Below are 17,806 nucleotides of genomic sequence, written 5' to 3'. Positions count from 1 at the left end.
CGGGGTCGGCGAGCAGCCCGGACGACGCGGGCGCGCCAGGACCCGACCTCGCGCCCATCCACCGACCCGGCAGACGACGGAGCAGGAGAACGTCGCCTCGACCGGCAGCACCCAGACGGGAGAGGGTGGGGACTGGAGGGGCGGGTCGGCGTCTGTGCCTTTGGGCGGGGGCGGAGCCCAGTTGCTGGGGCTTGTGGGTGAGCCGAGGGGAATAAAGGAGCGGCCGGAGCAAGCCGAGGAGGACTCGCTGGACTGGCTGCAAGCCTGGCAAGGCTACTGAGCAACGCAGAGAGAAAGTCAGTTAGCACAGGCGAAAGACGGCAGTTCCAGACAGACCCAAAAGAAGAGAGGAGTGACGGAACTCCCCTCAGGGTCTGTGTCTGAGGCACGCTCCGTTATCCGCGACGGATCCTTTTCCCCTCCTCCTCCCGCAGTAGCCTCAGCATCTCCCCGCGGTCCACGGGAACCGTCTTCCGGACAAGGGAAGACACGGCGGAGGGTCCAGACCCCGGGCGGGAGCCAGCGGCACCTCACAAATGTTAATTGCTCGATTTTAAAGAACCCAGAAGAAAAGAAGATCATCCAACTGCAGAAGATGCTATTGACTTTAACTTTAATACTAAAAGATTAACATACTAATATTTAACATCACTCAACAATTTTCTTTATCCCTCTATAGACCCTTCCTAATTTCTTGAACTGTAAAAGCAAAATTTCTCTCCTTTTTAGGAGAGGGAAATAAATAAATAATAATAAAAAAAGAATATGTAACGTGAGGATGTATGGTCAATCAACCTCCATTAATTTTTATTGGCACATGATTACACCCTATAACAATAATTACCCTTTGCCTAAAACTAAGACTCTCCACATCAGTTTTACTTAATTTAGAAGACTCTGAAAAGGTAAAATGCAATAATAAGTTTTTAACAATGTCTTTATTATAAACTGTTTTGACAGAGTTAGGATAAACATACTTTTCAAAACGTGTATATAAAGTTCTCCATTAACCTATGTTGAGATTGATTTTTAGGAAAGAAACATATCTTGCAGATCAGAGCTTTAATTTGTTTGTTGACAGAATTTGCTAGTTTCCAAACTCATGGCAACATAGAAAAAGTATTACAGATTCAAATAGGTAACTTTAAATTAAATATATGGTTCAGATACCCAAGAACAAACATGGCATCTAGCAAAATAAAAAAATAAAAAAGAACAGTGACAAAGAATATTTAAATCTTCAATGTCTGGTGAAGAGGATGTAATGTTGACTCTTGTTTGGTATCCCCAGATAAAAGGTAAGGCAACTGATATGGAAGAAGGTGCTGCCCACCATATTCTAGGCATAGATTGTTCAGCATTTTTAAAATTATGACCAAAACTTTGGAACTGTGTTTAGGAGAAGTTGACAGGTACCCAAAACAACTTTGCCAAGATAGGAGTAATGCATTCTCTGCAGCTACTCCTGTCAGCAGTGAACACTAATGCCCTGAATGAACTTGGACCTTAAAACATTCTTCAAAGGCAGTCCTGTATAAACATAAGCTAGAAAAACAGAATAGAATATGAAATGTTAGTGCTGAATTGGAGCTTCTTACAGACTTGAGAACCAGTGTGGTGTAGTGGTTAGAGTGTTGAACTAGGACAGTGGTGGCGATGGCACGGGTGCCAGAGGTGGCACTCAGAGCCCTTTCTGTGGGCACTGTGCCATCGCCCCAGCCAGGCCCAGACCATCATTAAAGTGTTGAATTCTCTGCCAAATAATTTTAAGTAAATGAAAGCATTTGGGATTGCTTTCCTTACTTTATTTGGATCATCTTAAGTTAATGTATGGGTTGTTTTTTCTAAAGTAAAACCTCAGTATTCAGGTTAAATTGCCGTGTTGGTACTTTGCGATAAATAAGTGGATTTGGGGTCGCAGTTTGGGCACTCGGTCTCTAAAAGGTTCGCCATCACTGGACTAGGATCTGGGAAACTTAATCCCAGCTCTGCCATGGAAGCTTGTAGGGTGACGTTTTGGCCAGTCACATACACTCAGCCTAACCTACCTTATGAGGCTGATGCAGGGGTAAAATAAATAGGAGAACAGTGTGAGCTGCTTTTGGGGTCCCCATTGGGGAGAAAAGGGAGTGTAAATGAAGTAAACAAATAAATACTGCATAGAGTTATCAGTAGTAAAATCATGGTGAATATTATCAATGTATCTGAGAACCAAACTATGGGTTGGATCCAACCAGCTTTTCCTCTGGTGAAAAAAGGAGAAAGGAGTCGTTTATGATGACCAACAAAGTTATGCTAGGGAATCATGTGACCTGCATGAATGAAAGCCATGTGGTACAGGAACTGTGATAATAGAATTTACCGAGATTGAAGGGGGGAAAGGTTGCCTGGAACCAACCCTACATCTTATATGCAAGGTATGTAATTGGAATTCCTGTATCAGGAGTCTGCCATTTTAAAGAAGTAATTCTTGAAGTTGGGCCCTATGAAGGGGGCGTCTAGACTTCTCTCCTCAATGCCATTTACTGTTCAAAATGACCATCCTGGTTGCTGTTTTTCTCATGGACAAGAATGCAAAATGGTAAAGGGTTTAACACTATTTTTTCCAGTTTCTCCACTGCTTTCACTGCTGCTTGTACCAATATAGCAGTTTAGTGCAACTGCATTTCATAAGAAAAACAAAGTGGGAGATGAAGTCATGGATTTCCTGTGTGACGTGCCGCTTGGCCCTAACACTTGTTAATGTGCACTCAGGCAAGGAAACAGTGTACAACACCCCTAATGAATTGCCCAAGGACCGTAGTTTTCAAACTGTAGCAGCCCAAGGACTCCCAATTACATTAAAAGTTTTATACAGACCCCAAGCCTATTGATGTTTATTTCAGTGTAATCTTGCATAGAATTCATTAATGGGATCCCCGCTATGGACATAAATATAGCAGTTTCTCCTATTATATGATTATTACACATCTCTCCTTGTCTTCTCCCTTCCTCTCCAAAGACTGTGTCTCAGCTGGGTTCAAGAACCAGCCTGCTTCTAGGGTGTCCCCTGGTTCTACAGACCCCCTCCCCCCCCCCGGAATACTCCTGTAGAGTGTCAATGATCCACAGACATCAGATTGAGAACCACAGCTATACATAAGCTATAGTATGAAGTAAAGTACTGCGAAATACTTGTAGTAAGACTTATATTGTTACTAATTGCTGTTTCTGCTAGTCTTTCAAAAATTATTGATGAAAATAATTTTACTCTACTTTTCTGTTCTCATGGAACAGAGTTTGGGGAGGGGCTGGCTCAGTTGAAGAGCTCCTGCTTTGCATACAGAAGGTCCCAGGGTTCAGTTTCTGGCATCTCCAGTTAAAGGGACCAGGCAGTAGGTGATGTTAAAGACCTGAGACCCTGGAGAGTTGTTGCCAGTCTGAGCAGACAGTACTGACATTGGTGGACCAATGGTCAGATTCAGTATAAGGCAGCTTCATGTGTATTTGTGTGCAGGTGGCTAACAGTAAAACAGCAATAAAACACCCAACCCGTGAAATGTAAATGTTGTTAATAGCAACCATGCCAAATCTTTATTTTTCCAAGTATGATGCAATATCTTTTCTGAAGTGCTGATTTCATTATTTTTTGGAATGATAAAGGTATATCATGTGTGTTTGTGTGTGTGTGGCAGGGTTGGGGGGATATTCCTAGTGTTTTTTATATTGTGTTGTACTGGTAGAACAATAATTATAGAAATGCAGCACTGGAGGATATGGATTTAAATTACTTGATGTCTATTTATATGTAATGTACTTTTTTTAGATAGTGATTTCTCGTTCAGCCTACACAACACCATACGTGAACTTCCAGCTAGATGTTCATCCTGTTTCTCCAGAAGTTATAATTGAAAATTCACCAGGTGATAATGGATATGTCTTGGCAGTCACTGGGAATAGGGTAAGAACTTCAAATGCCTTTCTGCTAGTATGTACTGATATGGACTCAGAGAGGCAGTTTTATATAAGGATTACTGCTGTAATTAATGTGCTTCTATTGTTTAAGGTGTGTTTCACATCCATCCTGTATTTCATTTTTGCATTTTGTACTCTGTTGCTCCAAGGTCAGTCATTGGTTTCTGAGTTGAGATGTGAAATGAAACCTGGCAGAGTGTAACTCACACATGTTTGTCCAGCAGGTTGTGTAGCTCAGTTGGATTTGGACCCTAACATGTTATGTGTCATTTTAACAGTGCCATCCTTAACACAGTTAAGTACTGCAATCCTAAGAATAGTTACATTATACTAAATCCATTGACTCCAGTGGGCTTTGAAGAGTTTAATTCTGTCTAGGATTGCACTGTAGGTTGTTTTCATTGATTATGTTAAGCACAGCTTTTATTCTAGAAACCTGTGTATGTTTTAATGCAGGATAGAAAGTGGAAGATGTAATCATCTATTAAATGTATGGTCTAGGCAGAGTAACCTTTATGTTTTAATTAAAGATAGGAAATAAGGAAAAGCTGATTTAAGTGACATTAGTGAAAGAGGCCTACAACTATGTACCTTGGTTTGGTTACTGGGCCACCGAGGTTCAGGTTATTTAAAGCAGCTGTGAAAAAGAAAAAAAAATCCTTTGCAGCCTTTCCAGGCTCTTGTGTATATTGTTTGTTTCCTTAGATATTTTTTGCTCAGACCAAGGAAGCAAGTAAATGAATATTGAGAATTGTTTGAACATGAGAACTGTGATGCAAACCAGCAAAAGAGAGGAAATGTAAATATAAGCCTGACACCTTTCTTTTTCTTCAGAGCAGGCTGCTGTGAACTAAAATGCACAATGACTTCAGTAAAAGAATGGGGTTTAGAATTTCCTGGCCTTTGTTGGTTTGTATTAGCCTTAATGCCATTTAAGTAGATTTTCATGTTTAAAAAAAGAGCTTGAAGTATAGATGACTCGTTGCACTATAATCAGTAGTTCTTAATTGCTGTTTTACACCATGCTGCTGATATAATCTTGCCTTTTAGGAACATCATATGCAGGGCTCTAGTCGGGGGGGAGCTCTCAGGTACGGAGCTCCGGAAGAGAACCTCTAGGGGGCGGGGCGGTCACGTGGTGAAGCCCCGCCCCCTTCTTTACCCCGCCCTCTGCTTCGATCCTCATTCCGTTTGGGAATGAGGATGAAGCAGGAGGGTAAGTAGCCGGGCCTTCTGACACACTTCCGGTGATGTCAGGGGGTGTGGCCTTCTGTCACTTCCGGTGATGTCAGGGGGCGTGGCATATGCAAATAAGTTATGCTAATGAGTTATGCTAATGAGCTCCGGCAGCTCTTTTTCTACAACAAGACCCCTGATCATATGTGTTCTTTTATTATGAAGGCAGCATTATTTGTGTCTTACAAGAGAGCAGTTATTTATTTATTTGATTTCTAGCCACTGCACAGCAAGGCTCAGGGCAGGTTACAACAATGCATATAAACAGTAAAACACAATAAAAACAGTTAACCATACATTACAATCAATTTGCCTATATGAAATCATTTAATCCTAATCTGTTAGATGGGAAGTAACACAGCCCAAATAACAGTTACTTCCAAAACTCTACATCTATGTGCCCATAGATGACAACATACAAAGGCAAGTCGGTGGGCAAGAGGAAACAGAAGGAGGTAGAACAAGAGAGGCAGAGCAGGGGAGGCCGATACAGATGAAGTTTCACCTGCTCAACCATAGGCCAAGTGGAACATCTCCATTTTACAGGCCTGGTGGAACTGTATTGTCCCACAGGGACCAGATTTCATTTGGGAGAGTGTTCCAACAGGCCGGCACCAGAGCTGAAAAAGTTTTGGCTCTGGGTACCTCATGTCTGTGGGATCACTTCTACATCTATGATCCACCATGATGGCTTTGCTCATCTGAATAGGACCTTCTGCAGATTTCACCCTTCAAATAGGCAAAATCAACAACTGCCTGCATACATGCATTCTCTGTTGTGACCCCCATCTTGTGAAATGGCCTGCCTGATGAAGTCAGGAAGGCTCCTACGCTGCTGGCTTTCCATAAACTATGCGAAGTTGAATTCAGTAAAGCTTTTTTATGCAGGTAATTAGGGATGTACTATAAAAAATGTTTCAGAAAGCTGCTTTGGTAAAGAGATAATGACTGTTGACTATACTACTGTGTATAGTATGTATTGTCTGTCAACCTAAGTATGATCCTTGCAATGTAATTTCTGCATCATTTGTCATGCTACTGTTTATCCATTGTTTCAGCTCCATTTTCAGATTTCTGAAATCTAAACCTTATTGGATGTCCCATCCTGTTGATTATATTTGATCTACATTGTGTAATCTGCCTTGAATCTCACTGAGAAAGGCAGGCTATAAATAACGTAAATAAATAAAATAAATATTGTATCTACTACTGTTGGCATGATCAATTATCCTGGGTATGAAAGACAATTGAGTCAAGATTTTTATTTTCCTGTTTAGTTATTTTAGTGTACTTTACATGCTAGAGGTTGAATTTAGAAGATAGTAGCCAGTGGGCACCTTTGGAATTGTGAGATGGGGTGGTGGGTGAAGCCACAAACTAGCTGCCACAGGAGGTGGAGCCAACCACAAAATGGCTCCTGTAGGAAGTGGAGTCACACACACAGAGGAAGCCCACATTGGGGGGGGGAGGGGCAATTTAAAATATATATTTATTTTTATTTATTTTTATTTTATTATATTTATACCCCGCCATCCCCGCAAACGGGCTCAGGGCGGCTTGGAAGGAGGAGTGAGAGTGAATAAAACTGTGGTGGCAGCTGATGCTGAAACAGTATTATTTTGATGCTGAAACAGTATTATTTTAATGCTGAAACAGTATTATTTTAATGCTGAAACAGTATTATTTTACTCTGCACAGCCAATTGGATCTCTGGTGGCCAATCAGAAGCCCTGCTGGACAAGACCCCCACCTGGCCCCACCCACTTTATAAAAAACACTTGATGGCAGGACAGGTATTGGCGGGTTCTGTGTCACCCATGGGCACCACGCTGAGGACCCCTGCTGTAAACTGTCCAGTATCTACCATATGACACAAATGCATCAACAAAATATGATACAGCTGCCCAAGGCTAATCTTTCAACAGTGCACTGATAGTTTCTCCTGCACAACCTTTATGAATGGAAGTTGTGCAAGAGCAATACTGTTTTTTTGGCAGCTCTTCTTGATTTCAACAGAGCTTGTATTGAAGGCTCCTTTAATCCGTTAAAGAGTATAAACCTTGAGAATTGTCAAAGATACCAACTGTGTAAGTAAGAGGATGGCTAATTCAAATATGTTCTGCAATGGCTTGAAAGCATTACTGACTTTTCTGACCTCTATGAATTCTCTGCTAATCGAGGTGATGCCACTTTTCTGTCATTAGATAACAAAGATTCCACTAAATGGACCAGGTTGTAATCATTTCAATACCTGCAGTCAGTGTCTTTTGTCACCTTCCTTCATGAAGTGTGGTTGGTGTAGTGATCGGTGTACACGATCTGGCGAGTGCAATGTAGGACTGTGGACACAAGAGACCTGTTTACCCAGAATCTATGAGGTAAAGTTATTCTTAAACTGCATGAGATAAATTCTTGAGAAATTGATGTTTGTGCTCTTTGAAAATAAAGTGTTATGAATAGGTTCTAGGGCCTTTGAGGTAATCAGTTCATAAAACAAAAGTATATCTGTTTCTTATTTGTTGGGGATTATGAACATATTCTCTCAGGGTTTGTGATTCTGTTGTTAATATCATATCTACGGGGCCACAGCCATACAAGGGAAAACTCTATGGTTTTCCCTTGTATGGCTATGGCCCCGCCCCCAGCGTGCCCAGCATGCCTACGTCACTTTCGGGTGACGCGCGCGCGCACTCACCTGATGCCGGCCGGGAGCCCCCCGCTCCTGGCGAAGAATTATTTGGCAACCCTATATCTACTCAATTCTCAAAATGCAGTATTTTACCACTGAAGAATGAGATTCCTCTTCCCCTTCCGTTGCCCCAGCACATTTAATTGTATTGAGACTGCTGCATTAAATGTGATTGTACAAAGTATCACAGGTGTCTGTTGGTTTCTGTAACATGCCTAATAATTAGCAAACCAGTTCTCGCGGCTCTTACCTACATCATGTTGTAATGTAGGGATTGCTAATTTTTTTAGCTTTGGTGGGACTGAATGCTCCCTAGTTAAGGTACTTAAGGGCTGAGGCATTCTGTCAGTGACATCCTTTCCTAGGTTGGTAAGGAAGAAGTTCAACCCCTTCTTCCTCTCTCAGGCTGAACAAAGTGGCCAACTTTACCCTGGCTCGGCTGGAAGTAACAGAATATTCCACTCATTTCCTTTTCTTACCTGTGGATGGCCCTTTCATCAGCAAATGGAAGATCAATCCAGCCATAACTGCAGAGGCCCCTGGGACAATATATCTGGGTTCCAGTTAAGTTAATATGCTGCTTCTGTGCCAGTCAGCCTTATTATTGAGTCTTGCTGATTGCTGCTAGATCATTCAAAGAATCTCAGAGTGCTGGTTCATAATTCCATCAGAAAATGGGATATCACCTAGAGGTTGTCAAGGGCACCTTACTGGCAATGTGTCATAGACAAGAACACTGATTGTATTAGATATTCATTTATGAGAGGGAATGCGCATGTAACTTACTCAAATAAGAAGCCCTAAATATGTGTCGATATGTCAAACAGATCCCAAGCACACCCAATTCTGGGCAAAAGACATGCCTTTTTGGGATGAGAAGTCTGAAATAAGAGTGACTTTTTCATTCTTGGTAGCAAAAGTCATTAAAGCTTGCTATACTGTGGAAAGAATGGTACCAATATATATATAATGATTGTTTGTGGAATTTTAGGTCTTTGTTCATTTTATTATTTATTATTCTGTATCCTAACTGGTTTTTATAAGCTGATCGGAATTTACGGAAGGGATGGGATTCCATTTTCAAATAAACAAACACAGCTGTCAGTTTTGCAGATGCGTTTGGTCATATGCCTTTTTAAGTGCCTCCTTTTCCTTTATTGTTTCCCAGTGAATAAAGACACACTGCCAATTTGCCCTTGGGAAAGGGTACAACTGGAAACTCCTTTCAAGTGACGAAAGTGTACCCCTCCCCCCAAAAGTGAACAAAATTACACAAATGGTTTAGAAGTTTAGTAGACTTTTGCTGTTTTCATTTAGCTATGGTTATTGCAAGATTTGTACAGACCAACTCTGCATTTAACCAAAACATTTTACATTAAGTGTGACATAATTAGGGAGGTCTGGTTTCACTGAATAGCAAGGACACTTGTAAACACACACACAAATGCTTTTGTGCTTCTTCTGCGGCTGCTGTTGTTATACTTGCATGGCTGAGCTGATAGGAACAGATCTTGAAATTACCAAAGGACAGTTAAAAAGCTCAGCAGCTTGTAAAATAGTGCCCAAATTAAATTTGTAGAATAAAAGGAATTGGAATGAAACTTTCTTCCGCAATTTGTTTTGAAGTAAAAGAAAAAAAACTTCACACATGTATATTATGACAAGCCATTAATATGATGATGATAAAATGCAGCTGTTACAATGGATTACAACTGAGTTTTGAATTCAGAAACTCTTAGTGAACTATTCTTCCAATGTTATACAAATATGCAACACTGAAGGAAAATCTGTCTCTTACAAGTGAGTGGTTTATGATTGCTTTAAGCAGCAAGTGCTTATGACTAAATGGAGTAGAAAGTCAAGCCCTAAATAACTTTTAAATTATGAAGTCTGATTCATAGTTACATTAGACCCCCTTTAAGTTGTTCACATAGTGTAAAAGGGCCTTGGAGTGAATGTAAATCATATTTAAAACCACATTAAGGTCCCTTACCCTTGCCATTACAAGGATAACAGATCTCAGTTCAGGTGAGGTCAGTCTATGATTCTACAAGGTCAGTACAAAGTTATTCACAGCTCGCCATTGCAGTTCGCTTTTTAAAAAAAATAATCACAAAATGCATGCGTGTTTTTGTTATATCTGCATTTTCACTTACATGGAATGACTTAAAGGCACTGACTTCTTTACATGGTCATCCTGCCAAGCCCAGTGATCAGACCCTTGTGCTGAGCTTTGGTTTCTCAAGAATAGTTTTATTTGAGGCTAGTGAATTAAAAAATTTATCAGAGTGCAGTTGGATTGATTTAAAGCCTGTGTTCATATGCTGCATATAATTTAAAAATGCAATAAATACAAAAATCTGGCAGTGATAAATGGCAAAGTATCCTAATAGCTTGTGCCACAGCATGTGTAAGTTTGTGAATCTTGTTTCTAGAAGGAAGGAAAATAATGCAGTTGAGTATCTAAATCCTTTATGGTTGCTAGCTGCTAATGCAGATTTCATGCTTTACTGGACCGTGACAGTTGGCATTACTACTATTTTTTTTTTTAATAGCAAAAACCTGTGGTTTTTCTTCTGGTTTCCATCAAATGGATGATAACCTGCTTTGTGTGACATTTGCAGTAGAACCTGAAAATCCCTTAATTTATAAAAGAGGAACCAAGTGATTAAAATATATTAAATGATACTGTAGTCATGTTGGTGAATACAAAGAAGTAGCAGCAGAGCTCACAGTGAGTCAAGGCTAATATTCCCTTTGCTCTTTGCGTGATAATAATATTGCCCAGCATTCTATAGCATTGAATCCCCAGTAGTATGAGCATCCCAGCTGTGCTAGATACAGTTTCTAGTCTCATGTTTATTTTTAGCTGCAGTTCAGTGGGCTTAAGATAGTTGTGGAAAAGGTATGAAACCACATGAGCTTGATCAGCCATCTCAAGACTAGTTTCAAGACTCAAAGGATTTGACTCAAAGTAAGCGCAGACTGATTTGACCGCTTGAGTCCTTTGCCAGTGAAAATTGTTGGTTATTTTTCTCATCACTTACAATGAACTAGTCTGGGGCCAGAGCACCTGAAGGACCACCCGCTCCCATAAAACTTCCCTCATTGTTACGATCTTGTCCAGAGTCTCTCCTCTGGAGGTGAAGTGAGTGTCTACCCCTGTTCTGCTTTCTTGTTCGCGGAACTCTACCTCAGCCCCATTTGCTAGCATTTACACTGCTGAGTTTGAAGTGCCCGGTGATGCCTTTCTTGCTTACCCATCTGATGTTGGTGTCACATAACATTAGTTTTTGTGCTGATGACTTTGATGATAAGTTTTGTTTCTTGGTTGGTATTTATAGGTGTGTATTATTTTTTTATTCATGTTGTGTTTATAAAAATCATTGTAAGCTCTGAGGACCCAGTGAGTTGATAAGTAAAATACAGATGTTTAGATAAATAAATACTTCAGTTTAGAGGAAAAATTGTGGAAACATTGAATAAATCCCACTTTTGTATCCTTGGCTTTAAACTGTCCACTGCTCCTTCCCTGATGTATTTCTTTACTGTGACAATAAACCCAGCTGTCACTATGAGCCTAGAAGTATTCACAGTCACATTCTCAAAGCATCCTGAATATCCCAATAGAATATCATATGTGTTTGGAAATGTACAACTGAGGATTTTTTAAAATAATAAAACTGCTGATGAAACTTTCCCTGGGCAGTTTTGTGTATGCTTGTTTGTTTGGCGTTCAGCTATTCCACTTGTTTAGCTCAGTTACTCTGTTGAGATGTCTTGAAATTTTGCTTGTGCCAGTTAAAAAAATGGTGCCTTTGTTAGTCAAGGTGAAAAACAGTGCAAAAGCAAGCTGGGAAATATATGGATGTTACCAGGCAGATAACCTTGCTGTGGAACATTTTTTTAAAAAAATGCTGTAGTGGTTTTTTAAAGAAACTTGTTAGTCCTTGGTAAATTTGGCACTACTAAAATAAAACAAGCTTGCTTACATGTAAGCAGTGCTCTTAAAGATCCTTGGCCATCACTTCCTTTGGAGCTCATGTGTCCAGTTTGACTCTGGACTGAGGATGAAGCTGCGAGACAAAGGGAAAGACCCTCTTTACAGTACTTGACAGATTTTAACAGGCTTCTTGCCAGTTGTCCAATCTGATTGGCTGTCAATGTGCGTGTTAAGTGTGGATATACAGTGCATATCTTGGTCAATCTTCTTTCATAGAATTAAGGACAAGTAAGAGAATATTTGTTCGCTGTCCTTGAATGGTGTAAGACCTTTATTTATTTAGATAAGGTGTTTGCTCCCTCTCATAAAGAGAACGTTAACATTGAAAGAGAATCCAGGTGAACTCTGTTGTTGTTACACTGTTTTGTTTTGTTTTTCTTAAAGAGCTCAGAGCAGCGCATTTAGTGTTGTCTCTCACCTTTTTATCCTCATAACAACCCTATGAGGTACATTAGGCAGAGAAAAGGTGACTACTCCAAAGTTACTCAGCAAATTTCATAGCCGACTGGAAATTTGAATCCAGGCCTCACTGGTATGTTCAGCATTCAGTAACACTGTTCTGGCTTTAGAATAATTTGGATTTGATTCTTTTCCCCTTTTCCCAGAAGCAATAATTTTACTATTATATGGTTTAATTTGTGCAGCATGTTCACGATACCCATTTTTCCTTTGGCATTTCATTTCTTAAATCCTTCTAGTATTAAGCTAAGGAGATGAACTTTAAAAGAAACCTGCCAGTATCATTGGAAGTTCAAAGAGACTAGTAACCTGAGCATTTTTGCCAGTAATGTTCCTTTCAGATGCAGCATGAACAAGCAGCATTCATGATGAAAGGCACAAATGTGCTATGTGTTAGGAGGGGAATAACTACCACTATAAAAGATTAAGCCAAAGACACTTTAGTAGTTCCATCACAATCATAAGTTAAGTCTTTTATTCTCTGGTTGAGGTAAGGGATGTTTACAAAATTAAATGGAATTGTTAAATGCCTTTGTAAGCCCCAAAGCATTTCCAGATTTTTATTCACAGTGTCTTCACTGAATTTTGTACAACTTCTACAGAATTCATAGATTTTTTTCCCACCATTGTTATATTTACAATGTTGAAGGTTGTTGAGGGTAGGAGGAAGAAGAACATTTCCTTTTTTAGATTGTCACTCAATTGCTGCAAGGTAGCTTATTTTTAACTTGAAATTTCAGAGTACCCGAATGATAGTAATTAAGCCAAAGCATTGGTAGAAGTTGCATTAAATTTGTGGCTCCCAAGGCAATATTTGATTTAGATGTTTTGAAAAGCTGCTATTGCTGCAAATTCCTGCCTTTCATCAGCCTGGTGAAATAAGTTACATGGTCATTTTAAGATTCTTTTATTCATTTTTCATGCTTCTGATAAAATAAGTACATTGTATTCTTTTACATGCCATGAGAAAGACATAAAAGACAAGCTAAAGGGGTATTAAAAAGACTATTACAATGCAGCGCTTGTTCAATACCCTCCAAACATAATCATTCAGAGCTTTCTAGTAGCAGCTGGATTATTTATTGCTACTGTGTGAGGAAGTTCATACTGTGATCAATGAAAGGTGGGAACAATTAAGATAAAGGAGAAGGTACTTTCCAGCAGAAGAAATTACTCCTTTCTATGATTGTTTTCCTTTTAAAAAACACTTTCAAAGCCCATGAGAAATCCTAAGTGTGTTACTGGGCTTCCCCCCCCCTTTAGATTCTTCCAAGAAATGTACCTTTCGACAGTGCCACTCGACTGACGCTATGTGGGTGGGACTTCGGATTCAGCAAAAATGACAAGTTCAGTTTACAGACTGTGTCGGTTCTTATCGGTGGACAGCGATGCATCCTGGATGCCAAAGCAAGTGACAAGAACAAGTAAGAGATCAATACTCAGCTTCTAAGCAAGTATTGCCATGTGGGGAGCTGATGCAATGCTCCCAGCAACTGGGATTATTCATTCATTCTTCAGTACATGTGTAGTTTCTGCCATCTTGATAGGTAGCACATTGCCTGAGGCAATGGAAGCTAGCCCAGTTTCCATTTTATGAGGCTTGCTCTGTTACTTCTCAGTGGCACTGAAGTTCCTCTACCACAAAAGAACCATCTGTGTAGGGATAAAATAAATTGTCTAAATTGGGAGTCCGCAATATGGTAACTGTGGGTGCCATGGCGCTAGCTGACACCTTTCTTGGTCCCCAATGAGAATTTTTAAGAAAGTGGGTGCATCTGGGTGGGGCTCTTGCTCACCAGGGTGCCTGAATGGCCACTGGAGATCTGATTGGTGGTGCAGATTTTTAAAAAGTTGCTTCAGCAGCATTAGTGACCACAGCACAAAAGTCTTCACTGTATGCTGTCTGTATACCAGAAAATATTTTTAAATGTGTTCATTTTAAAAGGCATCCTATTAAACAGAGCTTCTGACTGTATTGTTGAAGCATTACTATTAGAGTTATACATAAACTCTGACATTTTGTGGTTAGCTCCGCCTAGTGCGCCAGCCATTTTGAGGTTCTGCCCACCACCTTGTGTCAGAATTCCAAAAGTCCCCACAGGCTCAAAAAGGCTGGGGATCTCTGATCTAAAGATACAGAATAAATATTCCAGGTGAGGAAATATCCCGGTAGTGTTCGTTTTTCCAGGATGCCCTATGCTTGCCATAGGAAGCTGCAGATCTTCATGCTTTTACTCATGTTGAATAATGCACTTTAGATCCAAAAGTGCAAAAAAGTGCATTGAAAGTGCATTACCCATCATTTGTGAAAGCAGCTCTAGTTATATAGCTGGGGTTCTATTGGGCACTAAAATGCCAAGCATGTCTAGACTGTTCCAGTGGGAAATGGTGAAACAATGTACACAGTTCCTAGAATCAGTGCCAGATGTGTTCTTCTTTTGGGGGGTGGGATGTCCTAATCGAGTGATCCACAGCATGGATGCCTTGGTGCTCACCACTGTGTTTCTTGGCATCCATGTACTCTTTCTCTAAAGCAGAGAGACAATCAGTATTTTCTATTCCTCACTGGAGCAGGAGATGCTTTTGAAGATGTCAGGAAGGTATCACCTGAGGGAGCCCACGTGTTCAGAAATGGCTGCCCCCATGATAGAAGAATGCTTGGTGTGGCTTGCCACCTCCCAAGATTTGTAATTATCCCCCACAGCAACCACTGTGTGACTGACACTATGTGTATGGCAGCCCATTTTGTGGTTGTGCCTACTGCACATTTCACGAAATAGTACAAGTGCACACAAGCTTGGGGACTCATGTCTTACTTAACACCAGCTATTTTATTTTCATAGCTTTATTATATTGGTAGTTACAGATAATTCTATGAAAAGTATGGGAACAAGTTGGCACAAATGCATATGGTTTGAGTGCCAAAGTAGTTTGTTGGTTCCTACAAGTGCTTACTGTTGGCTCCCATCAATGCTTGCTGTCTCCTCAGATGGTGCCAATTAGCCACCGTTCTGGAGTCCAGATCATGCATATTTGCAGTGTAACTTCCTCATATTATTAGAAAGTGTCATCATCTATGGTGATAATCTGGCAAAGCAGCAAGAATGATGTCAATTTAAGCATTCATTTGCCTGACAAGCATAGCAAGTCACAGCCTCGGCCCTTTTGATGCATTTCTGATAACGTTGTCCTAACACATTCTCTTCATTTTGGGATGTTCTTAGGAAAAACTAAGGTAGTAAATACTGCTCTTGGTCAGATAATGCTACTGTTATCTCTGTTAGAAGAGGAGCTTTTGAAAATGAGTGAAGTTCTGTTTCTGTCTCACTATTCAGATACCAAAAAGATTCTGTGTATATGAAGATAGATTCGGATGGGTAGCTGGGTTGGTCTAAAGCTATAGAACAAAGTTTGAGTCCAGTGGCACCTTTAAGACCAATAGAGTTTAATTCTGGGTATAATATTTTGTGTGCATGCACACTTCTTTGAATAACATTGAAACAAACTTCTTCCTCAAGCCTTACATATAGGTAGAGGGGGGTAGTTGCCAGGAAGGGCTAGTTAGAGACAAGATGCATAAGTAACTGGGTGATAAGTATAGCTAAAATTGGATTAAAGAAGTTGGTAAGACCTGTGAATAGAAGCAAATTAGCATACAAATAAAAGAGTTAACAAATGGATGTGAGAACTAAGTTTGAGTCCAGTGGCACTTTTAAGACCAACAAAGTTTTAATTCTGGGTACAACATTATAACAGTCTTCTCAAGTATTACGTATAGATAGGGGGCAGTTTAGTTGCCAGGATGTTAATTAGAATCAAGATGTATAAGTAACTGAGCAATAAGTATAGCTAAGTTTGGATTAATACAGTTGGTGGTAAGACCTATGGATAACAACAAATTAGCATATGGATAATAAAGGAGTCAACAACAACACATGTGAGAACTAAGCTTGAGTCCAGTGGCACCTTTAAGATCAAGAAAGTTTAATTCTGGGTATAAGCGAGAACTGAGTGACTTACCAGGTTCTTATCTCACTATACATGCTATCTCTGTTAAGCCCTGGAGGTTCAGTTGTTCTGAGTGTTATAATAACTTGTAATTCAGCAGTCTCCCATTCCAGTCTGTTCCTGAAATTCCTTTGCAATAAAACAGCTACTTGGAGGTCCCCCACTGAGCACCCTGGGAAGTTCTCCTTCAAGTTTCTCAATTTTGTAATTCTTGATGTCAGATTTGTGTCCATTTATCCTTTGGCATAGGGTTTGACCTGTTTGCCCTATGTAGAGAACTGAAGGGTATTGTTGGCATTTAATGGCATATACACTGTTAGAAAGATGAGCAAGTGAATGAGCCTGAGATGGTGTATGTGGCAGCAAAGTTGGCATCTGGGTTGGCTGCAAGCTCTGGTACCAGTATCCACGTTCAAATTAGATGTTGTATTATTGTGGGTGAAGAGTTGTTTAAGACTGGGGACTATCTTTTCTCGTTAGTCTTAAAGGTGCCACTGGACTCAAACTTAGTTCTCACATCTGTTGTTCTTAACTCTTTTATTATTTGTATGCTAATCTGCTGCTATCCATAGGTTTTACCAATTGCTTTAATCCAGTCTTAGCTATACTTATCGTCCAGTTACTTTTGCATCTTGACTCTAACTAGCCCTTCCTGGCAACTTCCCCCCCCCACACACACCTATGTAAGGCTTGATGAAGTCTGTTTCAATGTTATCCAAAGAAGTGTGCATGCACACAAAATATTATACCCAGGTTTAAAGGTGCCACTGGACTCAAACTTTGTTCTTTGTATATGAAGTTACTTCTTACGGAGTCAGGCCATTCAGTACATCTGGCTCAGTACTGCCTGTGCCTACTGACAGCAGCTCTCCAGAAACTCAGGCCTCTCCTAATACCTGAGATCCTTTAACAGGAGATACCAAAGTTCACACATGGGATTTCAAGCATGCACTCTGTTAATGAGCCACAGATCCTACATGATGTTGTGGAGATCAGGGAATACATGGTTCTCCCCTCCTCCCTTTTGTACTCATAATAACCATGTGATACCTCATAGGCAGAGTGGAGGGATGCGACTGGACTCCAGTCACCGAGCAACACTCAAACCACTACATTGCACCAGCTTTTATTATGATCTTGCAAAATCTGTTTTCTGTATAAAGTAAATAAAAATAATGTGTCTTTTTCTTGAAGACTGGAATGTACACTTGGTGCTGTAGAGAATCCAAGTTTTAATGTTTCAAGCACTGTTTCAAATGGACAAACTAATATTTCCTTCACTACATTCTCTTATGTGGTAAGTGTTCAAGGTTAAATTTTCAGTTATGAAATTACATTATATTAATTTTCATTTGTAATTTGTTATGTTTCATATTATTTAATATTAGGGATGGGCACGAACCAGCTGATAAACTAAAGTTCATAATGAATTTTGGCTGGTTCATGGTTCGTGAACT

The 17,806-nt window shown here is 40.1% G+C and overlaps 1 protein-coding gene across 1 annotated transcript in view; it reads left to right on the top strand.

Moving 5' to 3' along the window:
• MET (MET proto-oncogene, receptor tyrosine kinase) overlaps positions 1 to 17,806 on the top strand; it is a 112,157-nt gene that overhangs the window by 36,990 nt on the left and 57,361 nt on the right. Inside the window, exons 4-7 of the mRNA XM_015416013.1 lie at positions 3,806 to 3,940; positions 7,395 to 7,568; positions 13,605 to 13,765; positions 17,544 to 17,646. Of these exons, the coding sequence (XP_015271499.1) occupies positions 3,806 to 3,940; positions 7,395 to 7,568; positions 13,605 to 13,765; positions 17,544 to 17,646 (573 nt within the window). The remainder of the gene's footprint in view (positions 1 to 3,805; positions 3,941 to 7,394; positions 7,569 to 13,604; positions 13,766 to 17,543; positions 17,647 to 17,806) is intronic.

Source organism: Gekko japonicus, unplaced genomic scaffold, assembly GCF_001447785.1.
Source record: "Gekko japonicus isolate JY-2015 unplaced genomic scaffold, Gekko_japonicus_V1.1 scaffold159, whole genome shotgun sequence".
Taxonomy (NCBI): Eukaryota; Metazoa; Chordata; class Lepidosauria; order Squamata; family Gekkonidae; genus Gekko; species Gekko japonicus.
Note: the sequence above shows the minus strand (reverse complement) of the source record. Positions and strands in the feature narration are given on the sequence as shown.